Source organism: Oryx dammah, unplaced genomic scaffold (genome assembly GCF_014754425.2).
Source record: "Oryx dammah isolate SB20612 unplaced genomic scaffold, SCBI_Odam_1.1 HiC_scaffold_22, whole genome shotgun sequence".
Taxonomy (NCBI): domain Eukaryota; kingdom Metazoa; phylum Chordata; class Mammalia; order Artiodactyla; family Bovidae; genus Oryx; species Oryx dammah.
Window position 1 is genome coordinate 59,223,434 of NW_024070206.1, and position 16,076 is coordinate 59,239,509.

Consider the following 16,076-nt stretch of genomic DNA (forward strand, 5'->3'; position numbering starts at 1 on the left):
GAGGCAAGAAGGAAATAAGGGCCATTTCCACACATTTTTGTCAGCTATGTGGTGGCCTTGGAGGTCCCACATTAGCTGTGCGTTCTTGGACATCTCCTTCTCGTACACCTGATAAACTGATGAAAACCCACAGTCCCTGTGAAACGTTCATACAAGTTACAGCATTTGCCGTGCTGAACATGCCGAGGTGCTCGGACGTGGCTGAGGGCAGGCCAGACTGGCCTCCAGAAGGTTCTGAAGGGGAAACTTCATCCCGGGTTGTCCTCCATCTTTAGGGTTAGAAACGGCTTTCTCTTCTGCACTGAGCGTCAGATGGAGATTTCAAAATGGAACTGCAGTTAACTGTATTGTACCTTATTTTAACGTGGGGTGTTGTACTTACAGAGTTTATAAAGATATGGAGATTCCAGAATGGAACTGCAGTTAACCCTATTGTACATTATTTTAATATGCAATGTTGTACTTACAGAGTCTTTTATAAAGATTATGCAAATTTTAATTTTTGAAATACTTGAATAAATATTTAGAGTACTGAGCAAGTTTATGTAGTTCTAGTAAATTTTAGGTTAAACGTGATCCTTACTATAGGTTGGAACAAGCTTTTTTTGTTTTAATCATCTCTGATGCTGTGATGAGAATATGACTGGGGGCATGTTTCAATATAAAGACCCCCCTTTTGATTAAAAGGAGTCCCTCCTTTTATAGGAGCCAGTATACTTTTAATGTAATGATCTTTTCTGAAAACAAAAACACTTCTTCAGGGGTAGTTGATACCATCTGGTACCCTAAGAAGACCCTGAGCAAACTATTCTTGTCTCATAAGTGATAACATTTTCTTAACAACTGATAATTAATTACATTTCCAAGTTGAACATATACGGGAATCTAAAGCCATCACTCTTGATTTACTCAGTTTTGCGAGAATGAATATTTTTAGTAGAATTTGCTTTGTTAAGAAGTATTTTTTGTATGAGTTAAATATTTAACAAATACTTTTATATTTATCATAAACCTTGTGACATGTAAATCATTGCTTCTTGTTGTTCAGTCGCTAAGTTGTGTCCGACTCTTTGCGACCCCATGGCCTGCAGCATGCCAGGCTTGCTTGTCCTTCACCATCTCCCAGAGTTTGCTCAAGCTCATGTCCATTGAGTTGGTAATGCCATCCGACCATCTTCATTATGAAGTTTTAATAAAGTCAGTTAACCTTTCAACTTTCTCATCTGTAAAAGGGGCAGTGATGGGATAAATAAAAGAGAATCGAGTAGTGCCTGACACATAGTAAGTGTGTAATAAATACATGTGTTTTTAAGTTTTTCTGAGAGTAGGTGGAACTGCTCATTGCGTGCAGCTCAGAAGGCACACAGGTGGGCGGTGGGTGCACCTTCCTGGCCCTGCCGGGCTCCGTGCGCCCCGCCCACCCTCCCGGCCGCGGCCTCGGGGGTCTTGTGTCTCCCAGCAAGCACAGGCATGGTGTTGTGTATTCTGTGATACCGTTTTTAGTGAGGTGTGCCATGCTGCGTGTACGATTTTCACTCTTTTGCCTCCTAGTGTCTTATGTGCAAGATGCCACAACAGTGTTCTCTGTAGTGTGTGTTCCTCTCTGATTTGCTTGGCTTTGGAGTTAAAAGGGGGAAGTATTTTTTGTTTTCATATAGCAGAAGGGAGAGATAGGTTTTATGTTTATATAGCCAAATTTGTCAGTGTTTTATGACTTTTGGACTTGTGTTAACACTTAGACTTCAACACTGACATAATGGAAAAAGTGCCTTTTACCTAACACTTTTACACTTTGATTTTCTTTCTTTTTTTTTTTTAACATTATAAAATGATCACCACCATATGTCCATTTACCATCTGTATACTTTTGTATTTTAAGCCAAATCTTTGACTCAGTTTTATTTTTTGTTGTTGATAGGCACCCAGCTACCAAACACCATTTATTAAGTCATGTTTTCCCTGCTGAAATGCAGCGCCACTGTCATCATATTACACTCTCAAACCTGTGTGGGTCTTTTCTGGACTTTATTCCAGTAATCTTTTTTTTTCATGTGTTGTAATACCAAATGGTTTTAGCTTTATTGTGTGTTTTATAACTAGGACACCTGGTCCTTTCTCACTTCACTTGTTTTAATTAAAGTTTTTTTTTTTTTTTTTTTACTATTTTCTCATATTTATTTTTTCATATGCACTTTAAAAACATCTACTAAACTTCCAGAACTAATTCGGAAAAACTCCTGTTGGTATTTGTATGTACTGTGCTAAGTCGTGTTAGTTGTGTCTGCCTCTTTGAGACCCTATGGACCAGCCCACCAGGCCCCTCTGTCCATGGGATTCTCCAAGCAAGAACTCTGGAGTGGGTCGCCATGCCCTCCTCTGGGCGGTCTTCCCAACCCAGGGATGGAGCCCACTTCTCTTGTGTCTCCTCATCGGCAGGCAGGTTCTTTTCCTCTAGCACCACCTGGGAAACGCTGGTATTTGTATGTAAGTGACTTAATTAGAGAGAACTGATGCCTTTGTAACTTTTTGTCTTTATACCAAAGAATAGGGTTAGTATGGGATTCTATGAAATCATGTGTGTGAAACTTTTGAAAATTGTAGAGCACTATATAATTTAAAGAATCATTCAATTAAAAAAAAAAAGAATAGGGTATGCATTTCCACTTACTTAGATCTTCTTTTTTTTTCTTCCATATTTTAGTAGTAATTTAAAATTTTCTTCTGGATTTTGATTGTAGATAGGAAGGATGTTGATTTCCATAGATTAAAATGTGGGCCTTTTTCTGAGTTTTAGTTTTTTAGGTGTATAGCCGTATCACTTGTGAACAATAATTTTACCTTTTCCTGTATACTGTGTTTTTGTATCTTACCTAGTTACATTGGCTAGCATCTGTCAAACATGAGAAATTAATGGCAGTGTGATAGTGAACTTTTTCCTGACCTTATTTAGTAGGACTGCTTTTAGTATTTTCCTAATAAGTCAAACATTTTATTGATAGATTTTATTCACCTTCTCTTGTTTTTAGGCAGTTTTTGAAAAACTTAAAAACTAGGTGTTGAATTTTAGTAAATCCCTTTTCATCTTGGAGGATGACTATATATGTTTTTTTCTTTTAAAATTTATTGATGTGTTTGAAGAGAAAAGCTATTGCCCAACTCCAGGAAGGATTGCCATGTGGGAATGAAGAACTGGTTTTCCGGATCTTACATTTTGTCACAGAGTCAGAAATCTGGATTCAGTTTTCTCTTTCTAACACTGCCTGGGCCAAGCAAAATACTTGTAGGGCGCATTTGGAGCGCATCAGGCTCCAGCTCCAGCTGCCAGTCTGTGTCTCTGTTCCACTTTATTCCCAGAAATAATTAGAACCTGGTGACAGTTGTGTGTCATCTTACGTAATTAAAGATATATTTTCATTTTTGCTTGAAAAAAAATCTGGTCGAGGGAGGTGATTTCCAGATTTTAGCTAACAGAGACTTCCTTTTTGTTCCTTGCTTTTCTGATTTGTCATGGTAAGACATTTAGGTAATTATTGCACTTTTCTAAATTAGTTTTTGTCTAATTAGTTTAAGCAGTCTTAAGTTTTAGACTTTCTCAATATGAGAAATATCACCATAAAATAAATATCTTTCTCTCATTAAAAAAAAATATTTCCCTTGTTTCCTGCTCTTCCGCCTCTCCCCCTGCCCCCACCCCCATGGTTTGTGTATGTTCTTCTTGTTTTCAGAAAAAATATTATTTTGGATTCTTTTACTTAACCTCCTTTCCTATGTTACTTATTCCTGCAAAGAGCATTATTTTCAGGAATATACATTTTCTCTCCTTGCAAATTCACTTGAGCATAAAGAAAATTCCTTGTATTTATTGATATCAAAGAGAAGGAAACAACTTTTTCTCTTCCCCTAATAAAATAATGTCTGTACAGACACAGTTCAATAAACAGTGAAAATTTTCTAATGAATTTCCTCAACATGGCCCAAACCTTTTTGATTTCAAGTGGATTCTTATCGTAGGCATCTGTTTAATTTCTGATAAATAAATCTAATTAAAAAATTTAAAAGGTGATTCTGTCAAATTAGAAGTTTGCCAGTTTAGATGTTATTTTACTTATTATATTTCCACAAATTCTACTTGTGATTTTTTTTTTTCTGATGGAAATAGTTTTAAGCGTGGTTCAAGGTTGAATAAAAGTGTTTAGAGTTTTTTTAAATTTGAAGAATTTTCTATATTTGTTCATGAATCATGAACTCATTTAAATATAGTATTTCTTTAACTGTCTAGTTCCTTTCTATAGCATGAGAACTTACCATTTCCTAATCATTTTATTTTTATTTTTATTAGTATTTTTGGTTTTTTTTGTATTTTTTATTAGTGATAACAGATTGGCTCAGACAAGACTTACTATAACTTCGCTCCTTCTCCTCTTGTTCCTTGAGTTAATTTTGTAGTAGTTGGATGAGATCTGCTTGTTCTTTGCATTTCTAGCAGATGAGTCTATACTGCTCATTCTTGATTTATGCCCTAGCACCTGTCTCCTTAGAGTTCCTCTCTCTCAGCCAGTGGTTTGTGTCTTCCCAAGCCTCTTAGGATTGTCTGCAGAATTCAGTCACAGTCGTCTTTCATTTCAGTTGTTACGGAGATTTAAGCCTTCCCCACAGTTGATCACACACGCCCTCTGCCGTGGCAGAAAGCACACAGGTGTGGCGTGCGGTCTGAGTGCCCGCGGCCGCCACAGGGTGTCTGCGCCTGGCTCCGCTCGGTGCTGAGCCGGGCTGGGCCCGTCTCGCCCCCCAGGGTCGATCCGCGAGGAGAACGGCGTGCGCTGGCACGTGTGTCCCTGCTGCGCCAAGGAGTTCCGCAAGCCCAGTGATCTGGTGCGCCACATCCGCATCCACACCCACGAGAAGCCCTTCAAGTGCCCCCAGTGCTTCCGGGCCTTTGCCGTGAAGAGCACGCTGACCGCCCACATCAAGACGCACACGGGCATCAAGGCCTTCAAGTGCCAGTACTGCATGAAGAGCTTCTCCACCTCGGGGAGCCTCAAGGTGCACATCCGCCTGCACACAGGTGCGCGGGGTGGCGGGTGCGGGGCTCGTGCGCGCGGGTGTCACGCGGCCGCGTGACCTTCTGTAGGCTGACCCGCATCCGCATGAGCGGTCCTCGGGGAGCCCACGGCCGAAAGAGGGAGCGTGTCACGCCCTCTTAGGGGTGAGGAGGGAGCCGCCGCGGGCATCGGGTTCCGACGCAGACCAGGAGCGTTCCTGCAACACCAGCGCTTGCTGCTGGTTTACCCAGCGTTGGCCCGGCTGAGTGCAGTGGAGACCCGAGCCGTGTGGGTGCTGCCCACAGGCCTGAGGCCGTGCTGTTCTCCCAGTTACAGGCGGTGACGGTGTGAGGGGAGGCCCTTACGCAGCCTGGTGTCTCAAGGACGCCTGGTTGCTGGAGCACCCACTTTACCATTTTAGGCTTTCTTCTGAAAGTAGTAAATGCTCTGTTCACATAAAATGCGCTTATTACGTGCCTTCACATCTATAAAGTGCACTGTATGCAGACAAAGGAAATAACTGATAATATCCATGAAATAATACATATATATAACATGAAACGACAGATTGAGTATTCAAATCAATATTGCAATACTAGATTTTTATGCTGACCTTAAATGTATGTCTCTGGAATAATTCCATTGTCAATTGTTTAGGAGTCAGACCTTTCGCTTGTCCTCACTGTGACAAGAAGTTCCGAACCTCAGGCCACAGGAAGACTCATGTCGCCTCTCACTTTAAACACACGGAGTTGAGAAAGATGAGGCACCAGCGTAAACCTGCCAAGGTTCGCGTGGGCAAGGCGAATGTCCCAGTCCCTGACATTCCTTTGCAGGAACCGATTCTCATAACAGACGTAGGTAAGAGTCCCCTCCTTGGGTACCTTGCAAGGTGGGGCAGTGTTGTGGTCTGCACAGTTAGATAGCTGTACGCGTGGAGCAGGGGAGTTGTTGTGAAGGGTTTTGCTCTGATTGAAATCCTGGTTCTGTCTGTCCCTTAATCTGCTGCTCAGATTATGTTCCTGGCCAGAGGAAGTGGTGTGTGAGTGAGGGTGTTGGCATCCGAGTCCTCGCCGAGGAGGACTGTTCCTTGGGGACCTGTCATGTGGGGCGCCCGGAGTGCTGTGTCGTCTGCATCACAGATCACCCTCTGGGCGGCTCTCACCTTCTGATTAAAACAACAGTCTGCCAGCTTTTAAATTCTTTTTAGGCTTGATGTTATAATGAAGGGAAATTATGATTTTGTTAACTAAAAAGAAAACACTGCTTATGAGAATTTTTGGGAAAATGTAGGTCTTAGAACAAAGTTAAATTCATTAAATTCTGTGCAAGAATTTACGTTTTTATGCAGTTCCTGCATTTCATCGTCTTAGGCAAGATATTCTAGTCTGTGAACAAAATTAGTATCAAACAAAATATGATTTGGTATAAATAAAGCTGAAATGATATAAAGAGAGATATTGTGGATTAATGTCAGTGGTAGTCCACTGATAAGATGATCAGCAGTCATGAGCTTTTATGTATTTAGGTGCAGAGCATCAAAATATATAAACCAAAAACAGAAGAAAGGAGAAATATTCAAATTCTGCACCATAGTGAGAGGTCTTCAATTAGATCAATTTAGACAGCAAGACTGAAGAGGATTTGAAGCACACATATAAAAAGGGTGATTTAATACCTTTAAAACTGTTTACTCCAAAGTACATGCTCTTTTAAATATGCATGAAGTAGAAGTTGATCACATTCTGGGGTATAAAGAAGTTTCAGGTTTTCAAAAATAGAAACTGTAAAGGAAACAATCCTTTATTATAGTTCAATGAAAACATAATAGAAAATAACTATCTAAATTTTCATTATATGGAAAAGAAACACTCAAAACTGCAATTACAAACATTTTATAAGCAGGTTGAATGGGCCAAACCTGTTATCAGAGAAATTAAGAGTTTTAAGAAGTGTTTCTTATTAAAGAAGAATGAAAATAAACATATAACTCAAAAAAGTAGAAAAATGAAAAACAAGTAACAAAAAGGAATTAATAAGTATAAAAATAGAGACAAGATGAAATTCTAGTGAACATAATTTTACAACTTTTAGAAAATAAACAGATAGTTAACTTGACATGTCTCTGGTAAACTGAAGACTGAGAAAATGTCTATAGTATTAGGAGTGAGACTCAGTCTAAAAGCACACGCACAGATGAGATAAACACTTTGCAGGTTCTCTGCAACTTTTTGCTAACACATTTGAAAATATAGATGAAATGTATTTTTTTCTAGAGTGGTATACTTAGCAGAATTGACCCTAGAAGAAATGGAAAGCCCTGAAAGACAAGTTTAAGAGCGTTCTCCCCCAGATACCAGTCTACACTGACTTTATGTATGATTTCTACCAAGCTTCCTAGGAACTGTCATTCCTGGGGTGTTTAGTTGTTTAGCGTACAGACACTGATCTGTGGTAGGTTAGAATACTTTGATGCTGTTACGCAGTTGCGGCAGCTCACAACACCAAACACCACAACAGACCAGGTTCACATGGTACGTATTTAATCTTCACCAGCGTGATCTCCAGGACTGGCAAATGGGCAAACCTAACAAGCGGCTCAGAGATGTTCAAATCCTGGCCCCCGCCTGACTCGGAGGATGGGCTATGCGCACTACGAGAGCCGGGAGGAAGGAGTAGGTTTTAGGGCACAGGGTTGCGCTGTAACCTTCACCATCAGGGGCCATCCAGAGAGCAGTGTGCTTTAGGAGCCTGCTGGTGACCCTCGCATGGAAGTGCAAGGCAGCTGAGGGGCAGGGAGTGTGGTGGGGCCTGTTCTTGGACAGAGGAGGCACAGCCCAGCTAGTGCTGACTGCGTGTGTCTTCCCCTTGTCGTTCCAGGTAGATATTAAATAATTCAGAGGGTTCAGTGTATTTTTGTCCTGAATTGCATAAATTATTGCTTGATGAAGACATACTTATCACACGGTCAGCCTAAGGGAATTCTTTATTCCTTGAAAGTATGTAAAACCTGAAGTATTTAAGATTGTCATTTTGCTGTTTGCAGATACTCCTTTAATAGAATTCCTATGAAAACCCTGACTTTTTTAGAACACAAAAATGATACTGGAATTATTTCTGTCTTGAGTTTGTTGTAGTACCTAGGGTACAGTCTTCATACTGAACAAACAAGAGTCCAAGAACTTGGACTGTCCGACATGTTGATGTAGTTGTAGAAATTTGACACCAGCAGATGCTTACATAGAAAGTAAATGTAGAAATCCATGAAAAACTGGCTCTAGAACAAAGAGAAGTAACTGTAATAATATAAATATTCCTTTATGTTGGAAAAAAAAATTTGTCTTACATTAGCTTTGTGTTTCCTGATAGGTATTGTTTCAATAGCCAGTTCCTAACAATGAAAATAGCATTTAGTTGTTACATTGGAATCTAGCTTCTCAGGATTCTTATCTTCTGGGTAAAGCAGGCACCTTTTGACATTTAACTTTTTTTGGTACATTGACAGTGAATTATTCCTGATTTTCCTTTGCTTTGTAGGTCTTATCCAGCCCATTCCAAGGAACCAGTTATTTCAAAGTTATTTTAATAACAATTTTGTAAATGAAGCAGATAGACCATACAAGTGTTTTTACTGTCATCGTGCCTATAAAAAGTCTTGCCATCTTAAACAACATATCAGGTAAGGTGACAGATTCAGAGATGGAAAGTGATTTAGTGACCTGGTGACTTGTATAAATGCTAAGAGTGGTAGTGTTAACTCTTGTTATTTAAAATGCCACTTCTGACCCCCAAATGTTTATTGATCATTGGTATTCTACCCACTCCAGTACTCTTGCCTGGGGAATTGCATGGACAGAGGAGCCTGGTGGGCTACAGTCCATGGGGTTGCAAAAAGTTGGATGTGACTGTGCAACTAAGACACACACACATTCTCATCCTTTAGTGTCTTGACCTAAATATTCTACCCACAAATTGCCCCTGATTTTTATTTACACTATTTTATTTTCCAGTTTTTGCAGTTTCTATCTAGGACTTGTCAGAGAAGTACTGGTTTGTTTCTTCAGGGTTAATGTTCTTTCACAGGTGTGTTCATCAGAGTTTAGATTAATTATTGTCACTAGCAACAGTGAAAAGGAAGTAGAAACCTGGTCACAAGAGAGACAGTGAGGGGTCATGAGGAGAGGATGGAACGTGGGTGGGGACGTGGGGTCTGGTTTTGTGTCAGGCGTGTACGAGCCCCAGGACTTTAGATGGGTCACCTGGGCATAGAGTCTCAGGGGTCCCATTGGAATCAGGAAAGTGGGGGGCGGTCAAGTGTGATAGTTACGAGAGTGCATTCTAAAGTATAAGGCGCCGTGAAAGCATAAGGTGCTCATTCATTACTGTTTTTATTCTTTTTAGGTCCCATACAGGTGAAAAGCCCTTTAAGTGTTCTCAGTGTGGAAGAGGCTTTGTTTCTGCAGGAGTGCTCAAAGCGCATGTGCGAACGCACACAGGCCTGAAGTCTTTCAAGTGTCTGATCTGTAACGGCGCTTTCACGACCGGCGGGAGCCTACGGCGACACATGGGCATCCACAATGACCTCCGCCCCTACATGTGCCCCTACTGTCAGAAGACGTTTAAGACCTCGCTCAACTGCAAGAAGCACATGAAAACCCACAGGTAGGTGTGGCTCTGCTGGGCGCCTTCTAACCATCTGTGTAGTTGCACGACTTTGGTGAGAGTGTTTTTAGGAGACAGTTGTCTTTGTTTTCCTGTATTATACTTCTAGCTTGATCTAAGGAAGCTTCTATACCCGTGTTTAAGGATGTATTAAGAGGCACAGACTAAAGGATGACATTTTTATTTTTAATATAATATTGAAGTAGTCTGTGTTGCACTGAATGCTTTGTCAACTGTCTTAAACTGATCATTAGTAGTAGATAAAATACTAGATAGACCATGTTTATGGTAATTATGAAATGGAGATTGCAAAAAAGAAAGCCTTGGTTGACTCCATGACTTCTAGGCATATCATCAGTGTTACCTGCATGGGAATTATTCTAGGTTGTCGATAAAGGGAACATATTTTAGCTATCACACCATCTGTCATTGCTGCTGACTTAGATTTTTGCTTGAGCAGAGGGCTATCTTGTCTCTAGATGGATCCCTTGCAGAAATTCATTTCTGACCACATCAGATCTGTATTTGAGCTGGGTTTTTTTTTTTTTTTTTTTCCTTCTGGTTTTTGATTCACTCACTGAATTCATTGTTCGTTTTTCTCTTTGAAAGAAAAGTTGTTGGCCTTGATGAAAATATGCTGGGTATATTTTGTATATGGAAAAGTGATATTAGCAGGAATAAGGCTCCTACAGAAAATGAACTTGGCCACACGCCTCACCGTCCAGATGCTGTAGCCTGTGGACCTGGTCACTGGGCCGAGCACGGCCTGGCAGGTCCCCGGACTTCCCACGTCTCCCACACGTGTATAGTGCTGATAGCAGTCTGACAGAGCTCCGCCTCATTTCACTCTGGTCTTCTTCCCAGCACTTGGGCTCATTGCACCATTTGGGTTGGAAGGGTTTTACTTTGAAACATGTGGCCTCTCTTGAATTTTTTTAAGCTTTAAAAAATTTCTTGTTGCCTTCAAGTCCATATAATCTGTGAAAGTGTTTAAGAATAAGGGGACATGATTTTTCTTTCAGAATTATTAATAGTATTTAACTTTCAAGTGGATCGCCATCATGACTTCAAAACGAGATAAAGTAAATTGAGTAAACTATAGCTTGGGCAGTAGTAGCCCACGTCCCTGGTTTTTGACCACACCTGACACTATGGACTGTTGTTGGTTCCTTTTGAAGATATGAGCTCGCCCAGCAACTCCAGCAGCATCAGCAGGCCTCCTCCATGGATGACAGCACTGTGGACCAGCAGGGCATGCATGTGTCTACCCCAATGCAGGTGGAGATCGAGAGCGAGGCACTGCAGCCCAGCGCCGAGGCCGTGGCCGCCAACCCCGGGGCCATGCTGGAGCTGGGGCCGCCGCACGGCGTGAGCGCCGAAGAGGCGGGGCTGGGCCCGCAGATGTCGGGGCAGCCTTTAGAGGCAGAGGAAGGTGAGCTTTACCTCCTAAGAGTTTGCAGCCTGCATCCCCCAGTCCTTCTTGGTCTTCTCATCTCTGACTGTTGCAGTCACACCTGTGCTGTGTGTGTACATGTGAGCATTTGTGAGGCATTGGGAGCTATAGACATAGGACCTTCCAATACATACTCTTTGTAGCCCACTGTTACCCCGAGGACACCTAGGAGCCTTTGGTCTTCATGCGTGTTCATCTGTGTGATTGTGTGTGCTCTGTTCCAGCGACTCCCAGTCTCTACAGGGTGAGGCTGCCAGCCTTCTGTCCCTGGAGCCTTGGCCCCTCGTCCAGTGTGCTGCCTCTTGCAGGAAGGTCTCACTCAGAAAGCTGTCCACTTCCCTGGGGACACCGAGCTTAGTGACAGAGTCCGGCCCAGGGTCTCCTACAGGCCTACAGACGATTGGCCAGCCGGCTGACTGTTTTGTTACGGTCCCAAAATGTATCTGGTCTATGATCAGGACTTTGTAGTTTTTACCCCCAAATATATAAATTTATATACACTATGTTTGCATTGTCTTCCTACTGTCTTTTCAAAATAAGGAAGCTGAGTTTTGGGAAAAAAGAAACCCATCCTTTTGGACAGACTGGTAGGCCTGCGGTAACTTCCAGGTCTGTGAGCCTCTGTTACTTCTGTCTTCAGACAGGTTCGTGGCCCCACAGCAGGCCCTGCAGGGGCACGTGGACCAGCTTCACGAGCAGGCACCCCCTCAGCAGTCCTTCGAACCGGCTGGCTTGTCTCAGGGTCAGTGGTGGGTCTCACCTGGGGCTTAATAATGAGCGCTGCCTGGCTGGGCTTAACTTTACAGCAATCTTGAGAGCTTCCTTTAACGCTCTTCTGGAATGTATGATTTCAATCTACATGCTTTCTTGCATGGATTGTGTGTATGGGTGGGTGGGAGGGTGTGTGTCAGTGCTCTTCTGGAATGTATGATTTCAAATCGCATGCTTTCTTACATGGATATTGTGTGTGTGTGTGTGTACATGTGTATGCACACATTATTTTGTAGTCTGTTCAGGTTTTCCAGAAAGTGATTTTAATAACCACGCTACATGTGGTTTTTAGCCAAGGAAAGGAAATTGAGTAGCAATTAGGACTTAGAAGTAAGTGCATCCTTGTGGCTGGTCTGTCTGCCGGCCCTGTGAGGATGCAAGCCTGTGCACAGGTCACTTCAGAGCCTGCTGATAAGACTGACGACCCTGGTTCTATCTCAGAAAGCACACGTTACTTTAATTAGCTTTATTTGTAAAACCAGCCTTTTTGTTTTTCTTGTGTGTGTATGTAGCTTTAGTATTTTTGGTGAAACTCACGTTTTCTGACTTGTTTCAGGTTTTACAGTGACTGATACGTACAGTCAGCAGACCCCGTTCCCCTCCGTCCAGCAGTTACAAGATTCTAGCACACTGGAGTCCCAGGCCCTCTCCACGAGCTTCCACCAGCAGAACCTCCTTCCTGTGCCTGGCACCGACACCATTAATGTAGTGAGTATTACAGAAGTGTCCTCATGAGCAGATTCTAGCTTATTCTTCACTGTAATTTTTTAGGTGCCTGGCACCAACACCATTAATGTAGTTAAACAAGAATAAGCTAATTCTAGCTTGTTCTTCACTGTAATTTTTTAAAATTCACTTACTTAAGAGCATATGCATGCAACTTCAACACTGTTACATCACCTGTGAAAACTGGAATGTTTGTCATATAGGGCTTCTTTTCCCTTAAAACATTTTTGTATGACTTTAAGATTTCATTCCCATCACGTGGCTTGACATTTTCGGTTAAAAGTCAGGGAAGTCAGGATAGTGGAACGGACTTTGGTAACATCTGAAGGATATCATGGTGCTTTAGCAATCAAACCTGAACATTTTAATCTGTGGGATCTTGAAAGAAACATGTTAGAATGCATGCTAACAGACCGAATATAAATATTGAGATGCATCATTTGAGATTTTATTTCTTGGTCAAGTTGGGCTTCCCTGATAGCTCAGTTGGTAAAGAATTCACCTGTAATACAGGAGACCCTGGTTTGATTCTTAAGCCAGGAAGATCTGCTGGAGAAGGGATAGGCTACCCACTCCAGTATTCTTGGGCTTCCCTTTTGGCTCAGCTGGTAAAGAATCCACCTGCAATGTGGGAGACCTGGATTCGATCCCTGGGTTGGGAAGATCCCCTGGAGAAGGGAAAGGCTACCCACTCCAGTGTTCTGGCCTGCAGAATTCAGTCCATGGGTTTGCAAAGAGTTGGACACAACTGAGTGACTTTCACCAAGTTGGAGGCATGTAAGTTTTTGTTCTGGTGTTGATTTTGCCGTTCTCCGAAATCTTTCAGTAGTGGTGGGATGATGGGCCCGTCAGTTGTTTCCCTCTTTAAAAGCCCCTGTGGGAAGCTTTTGCCAAGTGGAAGACCTGGATCCTCCAGTGAAACTTTCAGGGCCTATTTTCCTAGCTGCTACTCCTGGACTGGGAACGTGCTTCCCCCAACGCTGTGACTTTGTAGCAAGCGAGGAGACTGAATATTTTAAGAAAGTGGGGCTTTTTGTTCATTCTCAGGAAGAGCAGAGCAAGTGTAAGTGTGATCTCTTAATATACATGGAAAATATGGTAAGATCAGTTTCATGCTTGGATAAACTTTGTATTAAACAAGTTAATGGAAGATAAATATTTCTTTAATAAAATTGGTATAAATGATTTTTGTTGTTTTATTTGGCCCAAATGATTGCAGTGGCCGAATTGGGCTTTCTCCATCATTAAATCCACATTTATGATTATGCTTATCCTTGGTTGTTAGGTGTTTATGTTCATTCAATATTCAAATACTCCACTCTGTGCTTCCATTACATTTTAGACAACTCGTTTGATTCAGGAGTCCCCCCAGGAGGAGATGGACCTGCAGCCTCCGCGCCCCCCGTTCCTGGAGGAGGCCGAAGAGCAGAGCCGGCGCTCCTACAGGTACGAGAGCCTCCCGCGGTGCCAGGCTCCCACTGCTGTACTTGCAGCCGTGCCGCTGTGCCTCGTGCCCACAGCACCGCTCCTGCGGCCCCACAAAGGCTCTGCGAAGACACTGGCTTGCCAAAGCTTGTGCAGCTACTAAGCGATGTGGCCGAGTCAGGATGCAGCAGGCTGTCCCTGTAAAGCTGTCCCTGTCTGCTGCAGCTTCCTGTCCCCACTGCAGGCGGCTGCTGCCTCGTTTTCAGAAATGGCTTAAATTTCTAACATGCCATTTTGTCCCAGGCTCTTTGTGTGCTTTATATAGAACCGCCGACATTTTATTCACACTCTGATTTATCCATTAACAAGTATTTGTTAATGTTTAATTTGGGATTTTGCATTGACATCTTTAGGTGAGACTAGTGAAGTGTTTTCTCATGATTCCTCTGTGACATCTCCCTAGGCTTTCCTGACATTCAGCACTTTCCAAGAACTTGCTGTGTGCCAACCTGTGTGCTTCGTGTTCCTTCCTATCACAGATGAAAACCTGGAAATAGAAAAAATAGGGAAATAAAATATTTTTAAAAAATATTTATTTTTCTAAATATTGTTTTTAATAATATATGAATGGGAATGTTGAAATTTATAATTATTTCATCCTTAATATGTTTCATAACACCCAAGAGGAGAATAACACTGGATATTTATATATTATTCAGAATAGCTGTTTTGTGAAAATATTTTACCAACCAGCATGTATTAATTGACATTTCCAGGTGTCTAGACTCAGGTGATTCTGATCCTGCTGCAGCAGAAGGGTTTGCAGTGTTTCATGAGTTCATAAAGAAAACAGCACATAAAAAGTTTCCTGTTATGTTTAAAGGAATAGTTTCTAATTAATCAACTATTTTGCTTTAGGATTACTGTAGGTTTTACTAACTTTGAAATAAAATCATTGCGGGTATAAGCAGAATCTGATCTAACACATTTTTGTTGCTAGCATCTTGCAGTTTTGTTTAAACGTTGGTGCACACACTTCCTTTCTGTGACAGTTCTGCTTGACTGTATATAATTGTTGGTGTGCATACCTCCTCCCTGTGACAGTTCTGCCTGACTATATAACTGTTGGTGTGCACACCTCCTTTTTGTGACAGTTCTGCCTGACTGTATATAACTGTTGGTGTGCACGCCTCCTCTCTGTGACAGCTTTGCCTGACTCTATAATTGTTGGTCCACATACCTCCTTTCTGTGACAATTCTGCCTGACTGTGTATAATTGTGGGTGTACACACCTCCTCTCTGTGACAGTTCTGCCAGACTGTGTAACTGTTGGTGCTCATACCTCCTCTCTGACAGTTCTGCCTGACTATATAATTGTTGATGTGCACAGCTCCTCTCTGTGACAGCTGTGTCTGACTGTATATAACTCTTGGTGTGCACACCTCCTTTCTGTGACAACTCTGCCTGACTGTATATAACTGTAGATGCACACACCTCCTCTCTGTGACATATCTGCCTGTGTATAACTGTTGGTGTGAACACCTCCTCTCTGTGACAGTTCTGCCTGACTGTATATAACTGTTGATGTGCACACTTCCTCTTTGTGAAAGTTCTGCCTGACTGTATATAACTGTTGGTGTGCACACCTCCTCTCTGACAGTTCTGCTTGACTATATTACTGTTGGTGCACACACCTCCCCTCTGTTACAGTTCTGCCTGACTGTATGTAACTGTTGGTGCACATGCCACCTCTCTGTGACAGCTCTGCCTGTTTTTAATTATTGGTGTGCACACCTCCCCTCTGTGACAGTTCATCCTGACTGTATGTAACTGTTGGTGCACACACCTCCCCTCTGTGACAGTTCTCCCTGACTGTATGTAACTGTTGGTGCTCACGCCTCCTCTCTGTGACAGCTCTGCCTGTGTATAACTGTTGGTGCACATACCTCTTCTCTGTGACAACTCTGCCTGACTGTATGTAACTGTTGGTGTGCACA

General features: G+C 42.2%; 1 protein-coding gene across 2 annotated transcripts in view; it reads left to right on the forward strand.

Annotated features, from left to right (window-relative positions):
• The window catches only part of ZNF236 (zinc finger protein 236), a 57,718-nt gene that overhangs the window by 13,688 nt on the left and 27,954 nt on the right, over nucleotides 1-16,076 (forward strand). For both annotated transcript variants that reach the window (XM_040264370.1, XM_040264371.1), the window contains exons 9-16: nucleotides 4,793-5,065; nucleotides 5,700-5,903; nucleotides 8,580-8,721; nucleotides 9,444-9,704; nucleotides 10,883-11,136; nucleotides 11,798-11,899; nucleotides 12,485-12,636; nucleotides 13,997-14,100. In XM_040264370.1, coding sequence (XP_040120304.1) covers nucleotides 4,793-5,065; nucleotides 5,700-5,903; nucleotides 8,580-8,721; nucleotides 9,444-9,704; nucleotides 10,883-11,136; nucleotides 11,798-11,899; nucleotides 12,485-12,636; nucleotides 13,997-14,100 — 1,492 coding nt within the window. The remainder of the gene's footprint in view (nucleotides 1-4,792; nucleotides 5,066-5,699; nucleotides 5,904-8,579; nucleotides 8,722-9,443; nucleotides 9,705-10,882; nucleotides 11,137-11,797; nucleotides 11,900-12,484; nucleotides 12,637-13,996; nucleotides 14,101-16,076) is intronic.